Source organism: Mus musculus, chromosome 6 (assembly GCF_000001635.26).
Source record: "Mus musculus strain C57BL/6J chromosome 6, GRCm38.p6 C57BL/6J".
Taxonomy (NCBI): Eukaryota; Metazoa; Chordata; class Mammalia; order Rodentia; family Muridae; genus Mus; species Mus musculus.
This window is the reverse complement of record NC_000072.6, coordinates 87,045,325-87,068,703: the sequence shown is the minus strand read 5'-3', so window position 1 is coordinate 87,068,703 and position 23,379 is coordinate 87,045,325. Positions and strand designations below refer to the sequence as shown.

Sequence of the window (23,379 nt, the reverse complement as noted above, 5' to 3'; positions counted from 1 at the left end):
CCTCCACTTACTTACATCTTCCAAGCCTACACCTTCTTACATCGCGAGGCTTCCCCTCATCCCAACATCCCTTTCCTAAATTCAATACTAAACTTTAAACACTTTCTAGTGCTTGGATCATATTTTACATTTATTTAAATTGTTAATTATATATTCATATGATTAAATTATTAAGGGCAAGACTACATCAGAAACTCTGCTATGGTCTACTCCTGTGACATGAGTTGGAGACTAGAGTCTAGTCATGCGGTATCTGTAAGCTGCTGTGGTGTGTGCTCTAGAGACCAGAGCTGCTCTCTGACTTCTGCTTTCAACATGGAGCAAAGTGCAAACATGAAAGACCTCTGCAGAAGTTCGTGTTTTGCTACTTATGACAGAAACCTAGGGGCTGGAAAGATGGCTCAATGGTTAAGAGCACTTGCTGTTCTTGCAGAGAATTTGGGTTCTGTTTCCAGAGCACACATGATGGCTCCCAACTATATCAAACTCCTGTTCCAGTTCCTCTTCTAATCTCCAAGAGAATCAAGCACAAATGTGGTACACATATTATACAGACAGGCAGGCAAAGTGCCCAAGGTCTGATAACCACAGCAAGAACCTAGTGTGTGACTGTCACCTCGTAGTGGGATTATGCACATTCACACTGTGAGCCCCAGCCCTGCTATCCAACTCTAGAACTCTCCCACATACCCAGTGAAAACTACCTAGGAGACCATGACTCTCCACCATTCCCCAGCACCTGTCCCCACCAGCCCACTTTCTGTCCCCAAATCTGAGCTGACTCAACCAATACACAGTGCAATCGCACTTTGATACCTGGCAATCTTAGCTGTTCCACAAATCTATAAGAAGGACAATAATTTGTCAGGTTGCTAATGGCACTCCCCCAGGAGACTTAAATGACAAAATATAAAATGTCATTACCAGTGTAGTCATCAAAATTGACTCTTCCTCTCATTGTGTTCACAACAGATTCTGGCTGCTCAAAAATTTCCTTCTGCATAAATGAACTAAAGTTGCCTACAAAAATAAAAATTATATAATTAAAACAACAGTAAATAAGCTAAGCAATCTGTACACAATCAACTACCTCTTCAATATAAACACACTATCTCAAGGTAATCTTGAGAGATGAAACAAAGGCCATGCAACAAGGGATTTTCATTCAGACTGACTTCCTAAAAGCCTGGATGAGTATTTCCACTCTACATGAGAAACGAACAAGGAAGAAAGCCACTTTATTTGCTTAGTAGCTAAAATTCATAGTTATATGAATAAGGGCAGAGGATAAATTTTTGAGTCAAATTTAAGTTCAAATGATCAAATTAACCTTTACTATGTCAACCGGGAAAACTCCTTACTTATAAGTAAGATCAGTATTTACTTCCTTGAATGAACTGTAGTATGGCTCATGGAACTTTGAGGACAGTAGCTCTATGATATAATCCCTACTACAGCACTGTCAGAAAGGAGAATAAAAACCCTAACAGTTAACGGCAGTACACATTATGTGGGGCACACAGGTATCAGGCACTATTTATTCTAAGAGCTTGTGTAGATCAGCCTTCTTGATCCTCAAACCTTAGTGTGATAGAGTCTATTTCTCCCTCTCAATACATGAGAAGGCTGAAGCACAGAGAGATATAACAAGAGTACTGAACAGCCATGAGGCATTCGTACCCTTACAAAGCATCTTTCAACATTTGGTACCCCCTCCTTCTTACAAAGTTAAAAACAGACCACGAGTTAGATTCAACAACTATTCTAAGACCAGCAGGCCGTTTCTCTAGAGTCATCCCTTTCCAGGTTGACCATCCACTCATCATGTGGAAGACTCCACAGCTTCATCAGCCATAACGGAAGTAGAGGCTTCCTTTCTTGAAGCATCCCAAGTCCTAACATGACAAGGTACTCACCCTTCATGATCTGCTGGAGCTCCATCTGGAGAGTTTGCACAGCTCGGCCAGGATGGTCTCCTGCAGTTCGTTTAATTCGGTGGATAGAGAGACGGCCATCCACCACTGCTGCAACATCATCATCTTCCAGAAAGATGACACGATTGGTGTGCTCTATCACGGCACTACAAAATGGTCAAGGAGATGTTATCAATAACCAGATAGAATGCATGGACCAAGCTCAAACATCAACTCTCATCTTTTTTTTTTTTTTTTTTTTTTTTAAAGATTTATTTATTCATTTTATGTAAGTACACTGTAGCTGTCCTCAGACACTCCAGAAGAGGGCGTCAGATCTTATTACAGATGGTTGTGAGCCACCATGTGGTTGCTGGGACTTGAACTCCGGACCTTCGGAAGAGCAGTCGGGTGCTCTTACCCACTGAGCCATCTCACCAGCCCTCAACTCTCATCTTATACCACGTGTAATGCCTTCGCTTCCTACAGGGCCGTATTAAACATGTGGTCACTGTGAACAAAAGAGTGAAGGGGCCCTTTACATAGCAACCTAACCAGCAGCTCATCAAAAGGAAAATGCAAGGCTATTTCTGCTTCCTGCCAACTCTCACCTAAGTCTGCCATTTTAACCGCTAAGTGTTTCTGAACGCTACCTTCCATGTCACTGCCACTGCTGAGTACAAGCTGTCATCAGCTCTGGCTGGCTTCTGCAGCATCCCTAAGTATCCACTACTTTCTCTCACCCCTCTGTTCTCTTTTCTGCCCAAGTCAACAGCAAAAGGTGATGCAAATCAAGAGAATTATTTCCCTCACCCAACAAATCATTTTTCAGCCTTCTTCTGGCACTCAGGAGAACCTCAAACTGCCATGCACATCCCAGCAAGTGTCCTTGATTCTCTTCAAGCTGCTTGACGCCCTTTGCGCCCTTTGCAAGCTCATAGTGAGTGCTCATCCCATACCTTTCACCTAAGCATCTCCTGATCCCCTCAGCTCAGATTGAGCTTCGTTGTCTTAAAAAAAGATCTGTCGGGCGTGGTGGCGCACACCTTTAATCCCAGCACTTGGGAGGCAGAGGCAGGCAGATTTCTGAGTTCAAGGCCAGCCTGGTCTACAGAGTGAGTTCCAGGACAGCCAGGGCTACGCAGAGAAAGCCTGTCTCAAAAAAAAAAAAAAAAAAAAAAAAAAACAAAACAAAACAAAAAAAAACAAAACCAAAAACCAAAAACAAAACAAAACAACAAAAAAAGATCTACTAACAAGGGGTTAAGGGAGCATGCTATAGGAACTGTGTAGCTCTTGTCACAGTAGGAACTCCACATAGATGCTTTAAAATGTGTCTCCCCTACTATGGCAGTCCAAGTAGTACTTTTATTGTACCATTCTCCTGAGACTAGCATATGGTGTTGTAGGATGTTTGATAACACTGTGAACCTCAAGATTGTGGTATTTACTGAAAGAAACTGTTTCCAGTTGTAATGTGGCTCAGCCCTCAACACACGCCTTTAATCCTTCCAGCTGGAATACAGACATGCCCTTACTACAAACCTTTAATCCCAAACAATGAAAGTAAAGTTAGTTTGTAGAGGGAAGCATGCATGTTTGAAAGTGATGTCTAATTGAGAGGCAGACAAAGCGACAAATCAGAGAAAGATTTGACAGACTAGGATATACTCAATTCTCAGGAGAAGAGAGAGAAATGGGAAGCTACTTAAGACAGCAGTGCAGAGAAGGGTGGGGCTGGGGGAGGGGTCAGTTTTCCCAGAACAGTTCTATAGAGACAAGTTGTAGAGAGAACAAGCTAGACCCAGGTGAAGACAGAACAAGTCAGAGAATGAGAAGAAGCCAGAAGATCAAAATAGACTGCCAAAGTGAGTAAGTTGCCAAGCAGAGCAATGCAGGAAGCCAAGATAGAAGGCAGATTGAATCAGTCAGCTTGAAGAGTGTGAGGCAGAATAAGTGAGTTAAACCAGCCAGCCAGAGATCTGAAAGAATTACTAAGACGGGTGAGCCAGTCCCAGAGGTGGAAAACAATCTAGGTCTAGATTAGATTGTACAGAAGCTTCCAGGACAAGGTCTAGGTTAGCACACTGAGGCAGTAAGCCTTGGAGACAACAATTATTATAGAAGAATAAAATTACTTTTATAATATGGCTCTGCTAATAAGCATGTAAGAATGAATATTAATATTCTTCAGCAATTCCGAGTCTGAGCCTTGACTATCAACTCTGTAATAAACCCGCTTACTGACAGCAAAGACAAATTTGAAAAATCTAGAAGACAGTAAAGTTTGTTTCTCAGATAATACATTCCCTGAAGTACTAAGCAGTATCATTCTCATTTCCTCTCATGTCCAGTCTCTGCAGACAATGGGTGGTTCTATTTTATCCCCACTCCTACAGTATTGGAATTACCAATGCCTGTAAATAGTCTGCTTTCTTTTACATTTTCAGTCTTCCTTTGTTCAAGAATTATGCTGTAAGTTAACTTGAAATGTAAAGGCTAAATGCCCAAAACTTTAAATGCTGGAAAAGCAACCCCTCCTCCCTACAATACTTGGGTACACCTCCCAGAAACAAAACAAAACAAACAAACAGACAAAAGCTCCAGAGTAAAGGCATTAGGTCTCTAAGAATACACACGTAAAGTGACCATCATGCTCTGAAGTAGGAGGAAAGTGTTTATTGTCCTATGCCTCACAAGATGAGCACAACTGTCTCAACTAAAGAGTTCTGCAGCTGAGGCGCCATGCAGTGGCAAGCTGCTTGCTTGCTTAGCATTCCAAAGTCAGTTCTATTCTCAGCACTTAGATTTTTGCAAGATACAGTCATGGTTTGGAGAAGTTTTCCTGAAAATTCTCTTGACTCATTGAAGGCAACTCACCTTGCATCAGAAGCAAAGTAATATTCAACTGCCTTTTCCTCAACAGGGAACAGGCATGTCGTGCTGTCCACACGGGAAAGACCGCAGCTTCCTTTCTTGTCTTTGCCTAGAGCACAGAGGTTAAGTACAATTAGCAAGCACAGAAAATCATGCTACAGTTTAGAAACAGGCACAACTGTTCATAAAGTCAACAACAAAAAAGCTGAGCAGCCAAAAAACTCAGCAGTTCTCAGTGAGGTGGCTCACTGGGCTCCATGCACTAAGCAAGTGAGAACAGACAGAGAGGGCAGAGACACAGCACCCGCAAAGCCTTCATGGCAGACAACAGTGCTGCACTGTAAACTCCATAAAGTCATTTCTTTTCAACCAGAAATCCAAAATTGTATTAATAATAACTTTAAAACTCTAGGGGCTGCAGGGCTAGAGAACACGCACTGCTACTGCAAGAGGACCCAAGCTGGGTTCTCAGCATCCACGCGGTGGCTCACATCTATCTGTAATTCTGGGCTCAGACTCCCTCTTCTGCCTCCTGGGTACCAGGTACTCTCATGATGCACATAAATACATGCAGGCAAAACAGTCATACATAAGACTTTTAAATTAAAAAAAAACAATATTGTGCAATGAAAAAATAAAGACAAAAAGACAGGCTAGTGGCAAATTATTTTTTTAAAATAAGAAAAAAAAAACCTGTCTAGATTTTTTAACAGCAAGTCAGCCCAGCAAATCAGGCCTAGAATATTCATTAAAATCAAAGCAAAGGGAGATGATGAGATGGCTCACTGGGTAAAGACTAGCCATTAAGCATGAAGACCTGAGTTCAAGCCCAGGTCTCACATGATGCTTGTGGTGTGTAGACATATACATATATATAAGCAAACACTCATACATAAAATAATCTCAAAAAATTTTTAAATAAATCCTTTTTAAAAAACCATACTGAATTGTTTCTAAAGAGAGTAAAGTCATATGTGTATCCCTCTAATCCTAGTACTCTAGATGTTGAGGCAGGAAAATCAACATCTCAGCTATATAGTAAGACTTTGTCTCAACACACAAAATCTAAATTGAACAGCAAGTGGAAGTGAAGCCCAGAACAACATTTAAAATTACAACCTGCTTTGTCTCTAAAATGTCCTAAGGCTGAGCATCACTCCAAATTCTTGTGAGCTCATTGTTAAGAGAAGCATCCCCAATTGAAATATGTAAAAGAAACTGAGATGTCACTGACTGTAAATGTCTATAAAATTCTTTTTCATATGGAAATTCTCTCCCTCAAATGAAACCATTTTCCAGTGGGAATAGGTGGCTTTAAGATGAAGACAATGACAAAAGCCTGAAAGTCGGTCCACAGCTCTCTCTACAGCCCTCCCACCAAGCCTGATCTCTTGTCGTGACAGCATGGCACTGGGCTCCACACCATCTGTCTACTAGAACTAGAGAAACACAGCTATCCAGGGTCATCCCCTAGGAAAAATGTTTCTTCCAATTTTTGAAGCCCTCACCTAAGTTTTTTGTTTGTTTGTTTGTTTGTTTGTTTGTTTGTTTGTTTGTTTGAGATAGAGTTTCTCTGTGTAGCCCTGGCTGTCCTGGAACTCACTCTGTATAACAGGCTGGCCTTGAACTCAGAAATCCACCTGCCTCTGCCTCCCAAATGCTGGGATTAAAGTCGTACTCCACCACCGCCCAGACTAACACAGCCGATGAGATGGCACTCATAGTACAGAGGCAGTGCAGATGCAGGAGCCTGGAGCTGTGGACCCAGACTCGGCTCTCACTGTGGGACTGGTCTTTTTTGGGGAACAGTGGGAGAGAAGTGAGACAGCGGAGAAAGGAGCACTGACAGGCACAGAAGGCTGGTTAAAGAAACAAGGCTCTTCTCAAGTACAACACAAAACCCAGAGCCATCCGAAGATGAGCAGGCTCGGCATTCTTTTGGTAACTGTTATTCTACAAACCAAAAACTACATATTAATCATTACGGTTTCACTTCTCTGAAGCCAGCGTTCCCCTACCTTTCACATGGAAAGCCCTCAGCAGTTAGTAGACAGGTACACTGTTGTTCCCTCTGTGTGTAAGTCACTAAAATGGTTCAGAGTTTGTGTAAAGGCAGACCAGGTGTGGGAGCACACTGCAGCACTCGGGAGGCACAGTCAAAGCTATGAGCTAAAGGTTAACCTAGGCTACATAGAGTGTGTGAGTTAGTGCAGGCTATACAAGATCCTGTTTCAACCTCCTCTCAAAAAACAGAAAGAAGTAAAGAACCTGGTACTACAGAGATGGCTAAGAGGATTTCCTGTTCTTTCAGAAGACTGAGGTTTGGTTCCCTGAACCCGGATCAGGCAGCTCAGAAACACCTATGACTCCAGCCCCAGGGGATCTGATGCCTCTGGCCTCCCAAGTTACCTTCACTCTCATCCACACACCCACATGCAGACACACATGCCTATATATAATAAAAATAAATAAAAATTAAAAATAAATCTTAAAAAAAAAAAAAAACAACCAGCCTAGGGGCTGGGGGCTGGGGATACAGGCCAGTGGTAGAATACTGGCCTAGCATATATATGGCTCTGGGTTTGAATGCCACCCCAGGACCAATAAATAATGATAAACCCTCAAACATAAAAAATAAAGTATGGCTGCAAATTAAATAAAATCAATTATAATATCAATGTAAATATAACAATAAAATGTCACGCACTAAATAAAGACCATTTAAATCTAGTTCAGTCAAGAGTGAGGCTAAGTCTCAGGAAATGGCTGCATACTTCACTGTTCCTTTCCCAATATAAGCATGCATCTATATCATTTTAAATAAAACAGGAAAGAGAAAAAAAAAGCCTTTATTTGAAATATTCCTCAAACCTCCCCTTTTGCAAAACAGTTATTAAATAATGCAACTTTCGAAATGGCAAAAGCAAACAGACAAGATGTATTCTGCAAATTAGAAAAGTGCCAAAACATTTCCCCATAAAGTAAGCACATTTTTAGAGCCTCTGTTCATTTCAAAAACAAAGAATTAGTAAATGAAGGAAGCAGGAGAAACCCTTCCATCCGTGCAGAGTGCATTCCCACCTCGTTCTGCCTGTGATCCCCACCATGTGGATCCAATCTGAGTCCTAGCTAAGGATGTACAACAGAGAAAAATTCTCTCGTCAGTGTTCACAACAAGCTTTTTCTGTCCAGACAGAACTATGTAGTTGTCTGCACAGTACACACAGATCCGACCGGAGAACATTCACTGCAGCATATGGAGCAGCGTCTCAGAGCTCCCGCACCACACTTACAACGTGATGCAGCAACTTACCTGTTCTGTACAGAATCGGAATGTGATCTGTAGAAAGCTTATGTTCACTCCGCACACCAATCAAGAGAGGGCTACCTCGCCTGAAATGCAACGAGTCAGAATCAACCCTTCTCCATAAATAATGCACTAACAATACACATTTTAAGTATGAATTCAAAATTCATTTTAATTTGAAATTTAATGCTCTTCAAATGATTTAATTTCCCCTCTGAATTGAACTACAAAATAACTATATTAGAAAACTGAGTTCCCAGGCCACACCTGCCTACTTCTAATAAACAATTTTCAACTGGCAAATTACTATTGCATTAAAATCTCACTGAGACAGTGAAGCCCTTCCTCTGCGGCTGCTTTCATTCAAGCCTGACAGTGGCTCTGAGTGCTGGCAGGGAGGCCATGTGTCCCAACACACTCAAATATTTCCTGTCTGACCGACTCCACTAACTCATATCTTCTAACACTGTATTTTAAACTGTTCTTTTAATGTGAAGAACTTTTCATTGTACACAGACACCAACACATCCTTAGGCATCCTGTTTCCGATTAAAGATGACCTTCTGTTTTCAGATCATAAAGGTTCTTCTTTTTTTTTTAAGATTTATTTATTTATTATGTATAGTGCTCTGCTTGCATGTATGACTGCAGGCCAGAAGAGGGCACCAGATCTCATTATAGATGGTTTTGAGCCTATGTGTGGTTGCTGGGATTTGAACTCAGGACCTCTGGAAGGGCAGCCAGTGCTATTAACCTCTGAGCTATCTCTCCAGCCCCCCAGATCTTAAATGTTCTTACTGTCCTAAGAATTTCATGATCATTTCTAAACATCCTAGCAAAACCAGTGGTTCTACAATTCCTTCGGAATCTGTCTGACACGCATTTCCAAAAAATATGGAGAAGGTTAATGCTTTGGGTATAAAATTTAAAAATATTCCATATCCAAATTCATAAAGAGCCACCGTGCTCACCAAAGACAAATCACAATGCCAAAATGTGTTCTCTTTCCTAAGAGACTCTGTTAAAAGAGAGAAGGAACCGAGAATAAAAATAGACCTCTACGGAAACGGTGAAGGGCCACCCACAGGTTACTGAGAAGTACCCTGTAACCTGAATGTTTCAACACGCATGTCAGCGTTAGTCCTTAAAAGAAAACCTATTGTACCTTGTGCCAACTGCTTGCCCGGGAAAATGGACACTTTTAAACACAAGAGCAAAGGCGCCTTCCTATGGGGGAAAGAAGCGTCAGTAGTATTCTCGTTAGCGATTCTCAAACAAAGCATTTCGGACATACAACATTCTGCTCAGACACTTCTGTTCACGCTTGTGTACTTTGAGTTAGTTTTTAACAAGTCTCCATTTTAGATGCCGCAGCAAGATCTCCCTAATATCCAAGCCCGCATCTTAGGTAGACACTGACTCGAGCTCTGATGTGAGCAAACTCTGACCACCAAGCTCCCGTTCCAATACTCAATGAAAAAGCGGAGAGTCACCTGTGTGCCTAGCATGTTTCTCAACAGACACATCTCTCTCAGACTACTTGTCTGTTCAGGAAGGAAGAGCCAACAGAAAGTCAAGCTCCACATCCAAAACCCATCACACCCACTACCACTACCTCCACCTTCTACCCTCAGTCTTGGACTTGACAACTATATACAACCATAGTTATTAAAATGAGGTGGAGAGATGGCTCCCTGTTAACACCTGCCTCTGCACGTGTGTACACAGGTTCACGCATGTAGGCACACTGGAGCACCACCCACCCCATACACACATACCAACAAAAAAAAAAAAAAAAAACCCAACATACATGTAGATGTTAGAGGGCAACAGTTCTGCAGTTGGCTCTCTCCTCTGTGAATTCCGAAGAGCAAACTCAGGTTGCCAGCCTTGCACAGCAATTTGTCTACTGAGCCATTTTGTCACCAACACTTACTTACTTTTTACCCTCTAACTACAGTGAAATAGTTAGAATATAGCTATTGTAAAATAAATGGAATGGTAAATCCAGGGAAAACAAGTTACTAAGTCAAAAAACAGTTTTACAAAATTCCCTGCATTGAATTGTGTTTGTGCATATGTGTGTGTCTATGTGCGCCTGGGAATGTGTAATAAAAGCCTAAAAAAGCACTCAGGAGACCAGCACAGGGCTGGGGAGATGGCTCTGTTGGAAAAATGCTACCCACAGAGCATGAGTTCTGACCCCTTGTACTCACATGAAAGATTAGCAACAACAGTTTTAAGATACCCAATGCCAGTCTCCTGCCTTCACTCACACACACACACACACACATTGACAATAAAATATCTCACAAATATAGCTGTCTAATGTTAGACTCCTATGAGTTAAAAAAAAAACCCAGCATAGTTCCTGTTCATCAAACATTTTTAAAAAGCTACTTGAAAACAATATTAGCATAATTACTTTTTCTTGCATGTGTGAGTGTGCTAGTCACGTTTATTAGTATGTGTGTGGGCATACATGGCTGTGGTTATAAATGGAGGTGTGTAGGCACATGTGTGAGTATGGGTAGAAGACAGAGGTTTGAGCTAGCTGTCTCCTTCCACTGTTCTCTGCCGTACATACCAAGGTAGGGTCTCTCACTTGAACCCACAATTTGCTGCCTCACTAATGTAGCCAACCAGACAGCTCGCTGCAAAATCCAGGCCCACCACCTCCTGGGAGCTGGAACTGCAAAGAGGCTACCATAGCCACCCAGCACTTATGTGGGTGCTGGGGACCTGAACTCCAGTCCTCACACTTGCATTGCAAGTGCTTTCCTGATGAGTTATTTCCCCAGTTAGTCCTAACACAATAATCTTTAAGAGTATGGTTTAATACCAATTGTTGGATAACTCTCTCCACCAAGGTGGTAAAACTGACGTCCTGGCTCTCCCAGTTGTCATACATGTACTTGACGAGCTTGGCAATGGTTTCTGTGTCTGTTTCAGATTCAAAGTCATAGCCTTTGCTTTCCTACAAGGAGAGAAAAGGGAAAAAAGGCACACTTAAATATATACAATGTTAAATTTTTTTAATTTTATGGTCCCTTTTTATTCACTTTAAAAAAACAACATTATCTTTTTTCTTTCTATTGTATGCATTTATGTATGTCTGTGCATGAATATGACTGGTGCCCTCAGCTCAGAAGGAGGCATCAGATCCCCTGAAAGGCGAGTTACAGACAGTTGTTTTCCATCCTGTGGGTGATGGGAATTAGTCTTCTGAAGAGCAATGCGTTTTCTAAACCACTGGGCCAGCTCTCCAGCCCCCAGGCAGCAAATATTTTCTAGGATTTTTTTTTCTCAAAAACCAAATGCCTTTCTAATTGTGTGCACACATATATGCGTGTGTAGGTCTGTAAGTACAGGCTAAATGTGTCACCATGGTGTGTGCTTGAGGGTTAGAGGACCACCATGAGGCATCATCAGCTTTAGCTGTCCACCTTTCTGTGGGTTTCAGGGAACAAACTCACCGCTGTCCGCTGGCAACCGCTTTACCCACTGAGTCACCTCATCAACCTAATAGATCTTACTAATTACTAACTTTTTTTGATGTCATACTGAATTTATTCTACTCAAAATTTAAATTACCTAAAAATTAATTTATAATGGCAAATTTAATAAATAAGAATCAATTAATATAGTTAATAAAATAATTAAAATTAATTTTAATCAAAATTAAAATCTGATTGTAGAGAATTCAAAATACAACTCAAAAGGCTTAACTTAGATTTGCCGCATATGAATTAAACTGTAATGAAAATATAGTAGGATATATAATATTCAAAATACTAATTTCATGAGCAACAGTTATTTGGTGATCCTCAACTGTCCAATGAAGATCCATTAGCTATGCATGGTTATTTACACTAAAACTTAAAACCCAGTTTCTCTGTCGGAGCAGTTCAGCGGTCCTATAGGCACAGCTCCCACAATGCTAGATACAGAGAGTTCTCATCACTGCAGAAACTCAACAGACGACACTGAGATGGCCCTGTCACACTACAGAATAAAGCTTGTCCTCAAAATGCCATGTAAGGAATCAGAACTGTGGGGTTGGAGATGGCTCAGCACTTGGGAGCACTGACTGCTCTTCCAGAGGACTGGGATTCGATTCCCAGCAACCACATGGCGGCTCACAACAGTCTGTAACCCCAATTTCTGACACCCTAACACACGTGCATTTAGGCAGGACACCAATGCACATAAAATAAAAATAAAATAAATTATTAAAAAAAGAGAAATCAATTCTGTTCCACTGTCAGCAGAGAAATGCAATGAAACGCCACACCCTGGAGATAATTATGGTAATTACTTGAACATGTCCGCATAACGCTGCACACCCCAACAAACTACCTCCCACTCTCAGAAGACGGCGTCTTCCAGGGTCACCTCGCTTACCAGAAACTTTTTCAAGTCTTTGTAGTTGGTGATGATTCCATTATGAATAACAATGAATTCTAGAGGAGATAAAAGTATTGACCGAATATTAGAGTCTGGTAAATGCTATGAAGAGCTATCATTACGCATAGGCTTCCCGCTGTGTTTCCCCTCCGGTTGTTGTCTTAGTGGTTGCCCTGGGGTTTGAACCCAGGACCCCTCCATGCGAGGCAAGCACTCTCCCAGCCCTCCTTTCTTGAGACAAGGTTTTACTATGTAGCCCAGGCCAGCTTTGACCTAGTGGTCATCCTGTCATCTCTGTCACCCACCACACCTATACAAATCTATAAATGGATTCTTCTCCAGGGAAAAAGTAAGTAATCTGCTAGTGGTCTCCTCGGCGTCAGCAGGCGCTCCCCAGCACTGTTTCTGAGCTGATGCGCACAGCGTTAGTGAGCGTGTACATGAGGAAACACACCAGTTCTGACTTCTGCTCCACTAAGCTACTACCCTCGCACTGGGGGATGAAAGGAGCAAGTCTCCTGTGCCTGTCTCCTCACTTGTAGAGCACTACTCTACTTGGACACTCAGGTCTCTATTTATTCTTGGTTGAGTTTAAACATAAGTCCTTTCCAACTACAACAATCCCAGTGACACTAAATAAAGCTTGGGAACTAATGCCTACATATTTACCAGCGTCTATAAATTGATTTGGGGAAGGTCCAGATCATTCCTGGAATGTCACATGAAAATGTCAAAGTAGCATTCCAAGAGCAAATAAATATAATCCTGAGAGATCGATTTCATCTATTTTTATTAAATGATGATTGAAAAAAATGTTAAAAATAGATTACCAAGAGTTCACAGTATTACATGTAGTCATGACAGTATACAGTGTAGCTTTAAATTCATATATCAAAAGAATAATTATGACTGGGTATGGTGACACATACCTTTAACAGCACTCAGAAGGCAGAGGTAGGAGGATTTCTATGAGCTGAAGGCCAGCTTGGTTTACATAGTGAGTTCCAGGCCAGCCAGGGCTACACAGTGAGACCCTGTCACAACACCAGAGAATAACTATTATATTACTAACTACAATGGTTCTGTGGCCCTAACAGGCCTGACCTCCTAGACTAAGCCCTCTTCGGTACAAGGCAAAGGCCAGTCAGGCCTACAGAGTAAGACTGCTTTAAACAAACAAATATAACAGGAGTAGATGTAACTAGCAATACAAAACCAACAGGAAACTTACAAATAACACACTAAATTGCAAGAAAAAAAGGACATAAAAAGATTGACATATTGAAGAGTTGCCAATTTTTATTATTGGAATTCCAAAATAACCTAGGAATGGGATTAAGTTCTGTACACTGTCTGAATATGTTTTGAAATTTCCAGATGAACAGCAAATTAAAGTAACAACATAAGCACCTGGATTCCCCTCCCAACACTGCCCACTAAAATCAGTTCAAAGCACACGCAATCTACTCCTACCATTATTTTTATCAGAGCGCTGGGGGTGACTATTGACAGGATTGGGTTCTCCATGTGTCGCCCAACGGGTATGAGCTATTCCAAGATGCACATCAAATTCTATATCCAAGTCCATATCTTGTTGTTCTGTAGGAGATAAAGTTTAAGACTCCAGTATTTGATAATGCTGTAGATATAAATTCTATTAAAGAAAACTATACCAGCCCCCCTTACCACAAGGTTTGTGTTTCAAGATACTCCGTGGACACCTGAAACTCCAATGGCACTGAGCTCTGCACATAGCGGGATTTCCTACAGTGTCACTGTTTCCATTTGAATAAACCACACACACACACACACACACACACACACACACACACACACGTGTCTTCAGCTGGAGGCACGATAGCAGAACTAGCACCAATCTGTTTTTTCTTCTCAATTTTAGACGGCAGATCCACCCTTACCGTACCTCTTAGCAAAGTGAGCATTTGGTTTTCCTTCTTTCCATTTTAAGTAAGAACGCCCCCCCCTCCCCCTTCACGCTTCTCTGGCAAGTCGGCAAGCCAGCATCAGCATCTTGCATTTGGGGTCATTATCAAGCAAAGTAAAAGCCATGCCAAGTGGAGACACATGAGCAGGCCTCCTATGCCAGAGCCGTCCTCAGGAGGGGCTACTGAAGCCTCTGCACTGTGGGGTATGTGCTTGCTCCAAACCCGCTGAACCTAGTTTCTTTTCTAATTGCTATGATCGTATTTTGAAGCTCAGGAACAATTTAAACCCAAGCAGTAAGAAAATTACTTTTATTCCTTCTCTTCAACCTTTAAGTCTTCCTCAACCGTGTCCCAAAAAGGGGGAGAGTGGGAAAGAATCAAACTAAGCACATTACTGTGAACTTCTTCATCCAGTGCCTTAACTTTTCCTTTCTTCTTAATGAGCTGGATTTTGCAGGCGTTGGCTTCCCAGTCTTTGTCATTGCCTCCGTCAAGTCCCACACCTAAATTAGCAAGAGGCAGGTAGAAAAGCAAGACTTAGAAACTGGCTAACAATACCAATATGAGAAAAAGGTAATAATAATTTAGGTAAATTATACATTCATCTAATTAACTCATTTACCAAGTGAATTTTCTGAAAACCTACTATGTGTTAAGTGACAGCTGGGAACATAGCTGAGCAGTGAAAAGCTTATTTAGCATGCACAGGGCCTTGTGTTCAAACTCAGCATCAGAAAAGAGGGTTTGAGAAGGAAGGTCAGGAGAGAGGTGAGGAGCACTCAATCCCTGTCTAACAGTCTTTAGAGAAAACAGACAGAGGAAGAATAATGGTGATCGAATGATTACTTGGACAAGCAACCGCTACATAAATTGAGATAAAGTGTCATAGGCATAGCGGAGACGTGCAAAGTGGGGTGCTCGCCTCGGAAGGAGTAGGCACCGTCAGGAAGGCATCTTCTGAGACTTAAGTTACTAAGAACTTGAAAAGCTTACTTGGACCGTGAAGGTCATTTCCAACAAAAGTAACGTGGCAAGGACAGCTAGCAAATGCTCTGAAATGGCAGAGAGGAGAGGATGGGTTGGTGAGGGAGAAAGAGGACATTACAGCTGAAACAAAGCAAAAATGTAGAAGGCCTGATTTGCACAGACAAGCGAGAGACACAGAAGGGCCCGATGGGACGTGAGAAGGCAGCAGCCGAGGTTCCCTCCTGGGTTCAAGGAAGTGTGGCACGATTGCTGATGGACGGAACGCAGAACAGAATGAGGTCTGCAGTGAGGACCACAGTGCGTTCAGTTCAGCTATGAACCAGCCAAGTGCACTGCACTGTGGTCTACCCGGGAAGGTATTTCTAGAAGGCAGCTGGAAACACAGGTCTGCAACTTGCTCATACCGATTAGATATTCAAATCAAGTGTCATAGCACATACCTGAAGTCCTAGCACTCCAAAGACTGAGGCAGGAGGATGGTAAGCTGAGACCAGCAGGGTCTACAAAGACTGTCTCAAAAACTTTAAGCAAACAAAATACATGGACTGTAAATTACAATGTAGAGGTGATGAAGTCATCTCACCATGAAAATACAAAGACAAGTGAGCTAAGCAAACAACCTCTGTGGGTGAAACGGGGGGTTCATGCCAGTCATCTCAGCACTAGGAAGAAAACGTCTACCCAAGCTATACAACAAGACCTAAGCTCAAATAAATAATAAAAAGTGAAAAAAAAAATCTTACAGAACATTCCTATTTAAGCAACAGACAAAAGAAAAGCCTCCAAGGCTGACAGCAAACCTCATCATCACCCAGGAGAAGCTACTATGTTAGGAAAGCCAAAAACGGAGAACTGAAACACCAAAGAAACAGGGCTGGGAACTGCCCAGCACCCCTTGCATGTGCAACCTTGGCTTCCATTCCCATACCTACCAAAACAGGAATGAGAAACTGACAGGATATCCCTGTGGGATCTTAGATTTCAGGGGGATTCCAAGTCCCTGAAAGGCTCCCGTGCCTACGTTCCTCTGGATGGACTGCTGTGTGTGTGTGTGTGTCTGGCTCTGAGTCATCTGGAGTTTACCTAGTAGACAACATTCCTGTGTGCTATCACAACCTGCTGCTAGGGACATGAAGTGCATCCTGGTAGAGCAGGCTTCTTGGAAGCTGCTGCCTGCTTTCCTGCAGACTTCATCCCACACCCGCTCCTTTTCCCGATTTCGCCCTTGATTCTTCTGCTGTAGTGAATCACAGAGCTATGAATGTAACTCTTGCCGAGGCGCATGAGTCGCTAGGAACCACTGAAAGTGAGCTTCTGGTGGGCCCAAGACAGGGAGCCAGAGTCAAACAGACTCTGCCGATCTCCAGCACAAAAAGAAAAATGAGTTTACAGGGCCAGGCTGGAGAGATGGCTGAGAGGTGAAGAGCTGTGCGTGCAGGAACCTGAGGCTAGTTGCTGGACCCATATCAAGCTGCTCACAACCACATGTAGCTCCAGCGCCTGTAGTCATGGTGCAGACATACAATTAGAAGCAGACCTTTTACAATGTTCTACAAGTTGTCCCACAAAAATGCCCCATAGTTTACGGGGTTTTTTTTTGTTTTTTTGGTTTTTTTTTTTTTTTTTTTTTTTTTGGTTTTTCGAGACAGGGTTTCTCTGTGTAGCCCTGGCTGTCCTGGAACTCACTTTGTAGACCAGGCTGGCCTCAAACTCAGAGATCCACCTGTCTCTGCCTCCCACATGCTGGAATTAAAGGCGCCACCACCGCCTGGCATAATTTATGGTTTTATAGTTAATGTTTGTTTTGGTTTTTAAGATAAAGACTCCTACAGCCCAGGCTGGCCTCAAACTTAGTCTAAGGCTGACTTTGTCTAAGGATGACCTTGAACTCACCTTCCTGGCTTTACCTCCTCAGTGCTGAGATCACAGGCCTGAGCCACCAAACCCAGCTTGCATGGTGCTAGGGATGAACCCAAGGCTTCATGTATACTAATCGCCTCCCCAAGCCCTGGAGTAACGTTATTCCTAAAGGAAATCACTGAGAAGCAATATCCACATAAATGATAATACTGCTGAAATGACATTCACAAACCCTTTAGACATGACCAAAATTTAAAATTCTTAAGACTTGCATTTACAAAACAAAGCAAACACAAATTAAGTCTCCTAAAATTAATAAAAATACTATTTAGATTCAAGAATCAATCCAAACCCCATAATATAATTTAAAGGAAATACCAGCAGAATCATATCCTCTGTATTCCAGTCTCTGAAGGCCTTTGATTAGTGTCTCCAAGATTTCTCGTCTTGTTCGAGGAACATGGTAATTTAAATAAGCAAATATACCTGCAAAAAAATTTAATGGACAACTTTGATGAATCAAACCTTACACAATTATGTTTAGGCTATGCAAAAATATAAAGCTAGATTCCACTTTTTATTTTGTTTTGTTTTGTTTTTTTGTTTTTTTGAGACAGGGTTTCTCTGTGTAGCCCTGGCTGTCCTGGAACTCACTTTGTAGACCAGGCTGGCCTCGAACTCAGAAATCCGCCTGCCTCTGCCTCCCGAGTGCTGGGATTAAAGGCGCGCGCCACCACGCCTGGCTCCACTTTTTAAAAAGAAATAAATTATTTAGAGTCCATTTAACTTTTTCAAAAGGGAAGTTTATATAAACATAAAAGATTAACAAAAATATGTCAAAATAAGTATTTAGTTGTTTCCAACAAAACTTATAAAGCTAACTATTTCCTTAACTGCCATTTTGTCAAGTAAAATTTATTTTTTAAAAAGCAAACTTGTGGGCTATATCCTATATACTATTACATTACACATATACATTTTCTAGTATTTTAAGCCACAAAATAGTTCCTACAACTATAGAGCTAAAATAACTAAATACTTCTACTATAAATAGTGTTTAGTGATAAATTTTGTGTTAAAAACAAAACTTCACAATTTACTTTTTTTCCAGACCTGAAGACCACATTTGAGTCAAGTGCTCTATCATTCAACTACAACCCAATATAATAATTTAATAATAATAAAAAATCTGACCTAAATACATAACTGCCTCAAAATGACTTGAATCAGGTTCAGGTACCATTGTGGATGAGCACAGACTGGAGAAGCCAGAGGTAGAGGAGGACCAGAGAAAACGGTGTCCTTGCTACTTTGACGGTTCTTCTTTTTTCTCCCCCTTTACCCCCCTGGGTTCACCCCCTAACACTAGATAGGAAAGAAACAACAATAGAGGGGAAAGAGGAATTAGGAAAATCCCTGAATCTAATGTTTTTCCTTTTGCTTCTTCTTTGACCACAGCTACCACAAGCAACCTTCCTAATCACCAGAAACTACCACCGCCACCTCTAGACACTCTCTGAAAAGTTCCCAGAGTTCCAAATGTCACACAATCACAGAAACTATCTGCAGCTGACAAAACCATGCCTCGGCTAGTGCTTGAGGCAAATTATGGTCAGTTGCTGCAGCCCCATATCCCCACACCTGGAACTAAAATGGAAACACATTCTAATAGTTCTGTACTTTAAGGAAACAAAATTCCAAAACTGTCACTACATAGGACCTCTGCACTCATCAACTCACAATAACTGTGGTTGCCTGTTCTAACATAGAAAGGAATAGGGTTCATGAACCTTCACTCCTAACTGAAGAGATGTGGACAACTGATGGCTGCTGAGAGAGAATCAGCTGTCTTTAGGGTGTGGCTCCTGGTAGGTATTAGTACCTTCTGCATCCCTAAAGTCCCTCTTCCCCTGCCCCCTTCCCTATTCCATACTTCTACAAGGGTAATACTGATTTTCATACATACGTTAGAAAGTGTATTTGCCATTCTGGGTCTGGTTGATTTCACTCAGCACAATGTCCTGAAATTCTTTACCTATATTTCTACAAATGGCAGGGCTTCACTGTTTTAGACCAAGTTGTATCCGTTGTACAAACACACACCTTCCTTATCCATTCATCCAATGAAAGGCACGGTTTGTATTTTGTATTGGAAAGTGTTGCAATAAACTGGAGTTGAAACTCTCTTTGGCATCTCAAACACCCACTACTGGAACTGCTGTCACAAGTGGAAAAGTCGTCTTCTTCTTTTTTGGTTTTTTGAGACAGGGTTTCTCTGTATAGCCCTGGCTGTCCTGGAACTCACTTTGTAGACCAGATAGGCCTCGAACTCAGAAATCCGCCTGCCTCTGCCTCCCGAGTGCTGGGATTAAAGGCATGCGCCACCACACCCAGCGGAAAAGTCTTCTTGTTAGTTTGAGGTGTGATGTGAGTACAGGTGTGCACAGCCCCAGTCTGAGGTGTGATGTGAGCGCAGGTGTGCACAGCCCCAGTCTGAGGTGTGATGTGAGCGCAGGTGTGCACAGCCCCAGTCTGAGGTGTGATGTGAGTGCAGGTGTGCACAGCCCCAGTGACTATGGAGTCCACAGACAACTCTTGGGGATGGGAACTATTACTTGGGCCACCTCACTGGCCCCTTCTGAGACAAGGTCTCACTATGCAGTCCCAGCACTCCCATGGCAGTGCCTGTCACTCCAGTCCTACAAAGCCAAAGCCCTCTTTTAGCCTTCATGGATACTGTCCACACAGACATACATGAAGGTAGATCACCCATACATATAAAAAATAAGTTTTTTTTAAAATTAGGACTATTATGCTACAGAATCCTATCACACCTAAGATGCTCCATTACCATCTAATGTGATGTTCACATTAAAATTCACCATAATTTTAAAAAGTCCTTTACTGCTGAGTTGTTTATTCTAAAGTCGAATAAAGGCCCACCTTTCAGATCACAGTGTTGTCGCTCTTAAGACTCTTATCCAGAGTGCTCTCCCCTCACCATACCATTTCCCCAAGACAAGCATGGGCCACTGTCCCGCTCAACGCCTCCCCTCTGGAGTCATGTTTAGTTGTTTCCATAATGTAGCTGCTCTGATCCTTCTTGCTGGGGACCCCAGGTCTCCAGTAGAGAAATCGAATCACCCGTTGTGATAGACTCCTGGCTGTCAACTTCACTGTATGTGGAATGAATTAAAATCTAGAAATGGAGGGCACACCTGTGGTCCAGATCTTGAAGCTAGAAGATACACACTTTTGACCCAGATCTTGAGACATAGTGGCCATGAAAATCTTAGGCCCAGGCAAGGTGGTTCACACCTTTAATCCCAGGAGACAGAGGCAAGCAGATCTCTGAGTTCAAGGCCTTCCTCAGACAGAGCAAGTTCCAAGTAAAGAACTTAGGTCCAGGCATTATGGTACACATCTTTAATCTGGGCCAAAAGGACAATATAAAAAGGAAGGGTTCTTTTTTTCTTCGACTGCTTGCACTTATTTGCACATGTGTTGGAACCTACTTCTTCAGGATTCCAGCTTATACAGAAGACCAGCTGAAACACCCAGCCTCGTGGCACTGAGCAACCTCTAGATTCTTGGGTTTCCCATTCACAGATGGTCATTGTTTGGTTAGTTGGAACTATAGACAGTAAGCTATTCCAATAAATTCCCTTAATATATATAGACATTCCATAAAATCTATGACTCTAGATAACCCTAGAGCCTTCTGAAAGTGTCTCCAGAACAGTTTCTAGAGGTGACAGACCTACAGATTTAACACATTGATTTAAAGTATGATTATGCGTAGATTCTTTCCTTGTGTTTCCATGGTGACGGTGCATCTTCCAATTACTGGAATCTTTGATTCAATGAACTACCATACTCAAAAGTTACAACTCAAAAACTTTTTACTCAATAAAGGCAGCACTACTATAGCCAATAATCATTATTATCACGTTTGGTTAAACTGTCCTTTGAAATATTGGTCCAAGGAAACCCCTGAGTTAACCAGGCAGTGGTGGCATATGCATTTGGGAGGCAGAAGCAGGTGGATCTTTTTGAGTTTGAGGGCAGCCTGGTCTGCAGAGTGAATTCCAGGACAGCCAGGGCTACACAAAGAAATCCTGTCTTGGAAAAAAAGGAGAAAAAGAAGAATAATAAAGAAGGAGAGAGGGAGAGGGGAGAGGGGAGAGGGGAGAGGGGAGAGAGAGAGAGAGAAGAGAAAGAAGGAAAAAAGAAAAGAGGGAAGGGAGGGGGAGGGGAGGGGAAGGAGGGAGGGGAGGGGAGGGTGGGCGGGAGGGAGGGAGGGAGGGAGGGAGGAAGGAAGGGAGGGAAGGTGAAGAGAATCCACCAGTTATGATTATGATATCATCTTCGATCTGAGTAGCGGGGAAGAGATGACAAGCAGGCAGGGCAAGTCCACAGAGACACTCATACTCACATGGTGGCCTCCTAGAAAGAAGTCACTACTTCAGCTCATAATTTAAGGTCTTTTGTCTTGTTTAAACTTCCCAAAATGCAGTCCTGCGTAAAGTAACTACAAAAGTTTAAAGTCGCCCTTTTGTAATTGCTGCAGTATTGAAGAGTAGTTATAAGCAGATTTCCTACCCCAAATCATTCCTTCTCATTAACTGTCTGAGCCTTCTTATGGTGCCACATCATAATATGTAATAGACATACCATACTTATATGACCACATCTCTAGTGCGATGTTTCTTTATAAAGGCAATGCTACATTTAAGACTTATACACACTAATCCTTTATCATAAATATATTCATATTATAACTATGCAGCCACATTTTACATGTAAGATCTCTTTTTAAAAAAGAATAATGTTTTGAGGGCTAAAGAGATGGCTCAGAGGTGAAGAGCATGTTACTCTTGCAGGGGACCTTGGTTCTGTTCCCAACATCTACATGGTAGGTAGTTCACAACCATTCTAAGTTCAGTTTCAGGAGCTCCAATGCCCTCTCCCGACCTCTGTGGTACCAGGTAACCATTTAAGCATTATCTCAAAAAAACAAAAACAAAGACCCACAGTTCTCAAATTTACTTCTACTTACACTGACTGAAGATGAACAACACCACTAAAGGTGACTGCCTCCCTTGTCACTAGTCTCTGTATCTCAAGGTAAGAATCCTCCCGTCATTGGAGCATTCCAGGTCTAACAGAGAGCAGTTACAAAGCTCTCCTGTGCCTGATGGATTTCAGATTGCCTCAGATAGTACTGTGACAGCACCTGCAGCCATTATATCTGCATTCATTTTGTTTCCTCAAAGACAACTCTCTTGAGTCTTCTCTCAAAAAGTGCCACCAAGCACTTCATCACCTTCATCACCTTCTGACCCTTTCTAGGTACCGGAAAGTTACAGTTGAAAATCCCAAGCCCCAGGAAACAACACTAAATATTGCTCAATGCTAAAGAAGGATAAGTAAAGGCCTCCTAACTAAAAGCTTTATATATATATATATATATATATATATATATATATATATATATATATGAGCCCAACAAAGTTACTAGGTTTAAAGGTTTCTAGAACCTTTAGTCTTGCTAATTCTGGATCTCTGGGAGAAGACTATCACAAACAAGTATTACAAAACCCTTCCCATCTTCTTTTGCTCATTTCTATTAACCCTGACACCTATTAAGCTCTCCCTTCCCCAGAAAATGTGTATCAAACAAGTTCCCTCACAGCTCACAGCTTCTTCATATCCAGTGTGACTTCTTTTTTTTTTTTTTTTTTTTTTGGTTTTCAAGACAGGGCTTCTCTGTGTAGCCCTGGCTGGCCTGGAACTCACTTTGTAGACCAGGCTGGCCTGGAACTCAGAAATCCGATCTGCCTCTGCCTCCCCAATGCTGGGATTAAAGGCTTGCACCACCACGCCCGGCTGCCTCCAGTGTGACTTCTAAAGAGCGTAAACAGTATGTATTTACAAGTCACCCTAGCAGCCAGTCCCAGCATCCCTCAATAACCTTCAGGTAAGTATCTCAAAAAAAATAAAAAATAATTTTAAAAAAGGCAAGAATCACTAGTTTAAAAAAAAACAATTGAAAATAGATACCTATTCTCTGGGAAATATA

The 23,379-nt window shown here is 41.9% G+C and overlaps 1 protein-coding gene across 1 annotated transcript in view; it reads right to left on the bottom strand.

Moving 5' to 3' along the window:
- The window catches only part of Gfpt1 (glutamine fructose-6-phosphate transaminase 1), a 49,362-nt gene that overhangs the window by 23,504 nt on the left and 2,479 nt on the right, over window positions 1–23,379 (bottom strand). The window contains exons 2-11 of the mRNA NM_013528.3: window positions 17,676–17,783; window positions 14,846–14,953; window positions 13,978–14,103; window positions 12,502–12,560; window positions 10,940–11,074; window positions 9,263–9,324; window positions 8,104–8,183; window positions 4,794–4,899; window positions 1,917–2,080; window positions 925–1,020 (exon numbers count right to left, since the gene is read on the bottom strand). Coding sequence (NP_038556.1) covers window positions 925–1,020; window positions 1,917–2,080; window positions 4,794–4,899; window positions 8,104–8,183; window positions 9,263–9,324; window positions 10,940–11,074; window positions 12,502–12,560; window positions 13,978–14,103; window positions 14,846–14,953; window positions 17,676–17,783 — 1,044 coding nt within the window. The remainder of the gene's footprint in view (window positions 1–924; window positions 1,021–1,916; window positions 2,081–4,793; window positions 4,900–8,103; window positions 8,184–9,262; window positions 9,325–10,939; window positions 11,075–12,501; window positions 12,561–13,977; window positions 14,104–14,845; window positions 14,954–17,675; window positions 17,784–23,379) is intronic.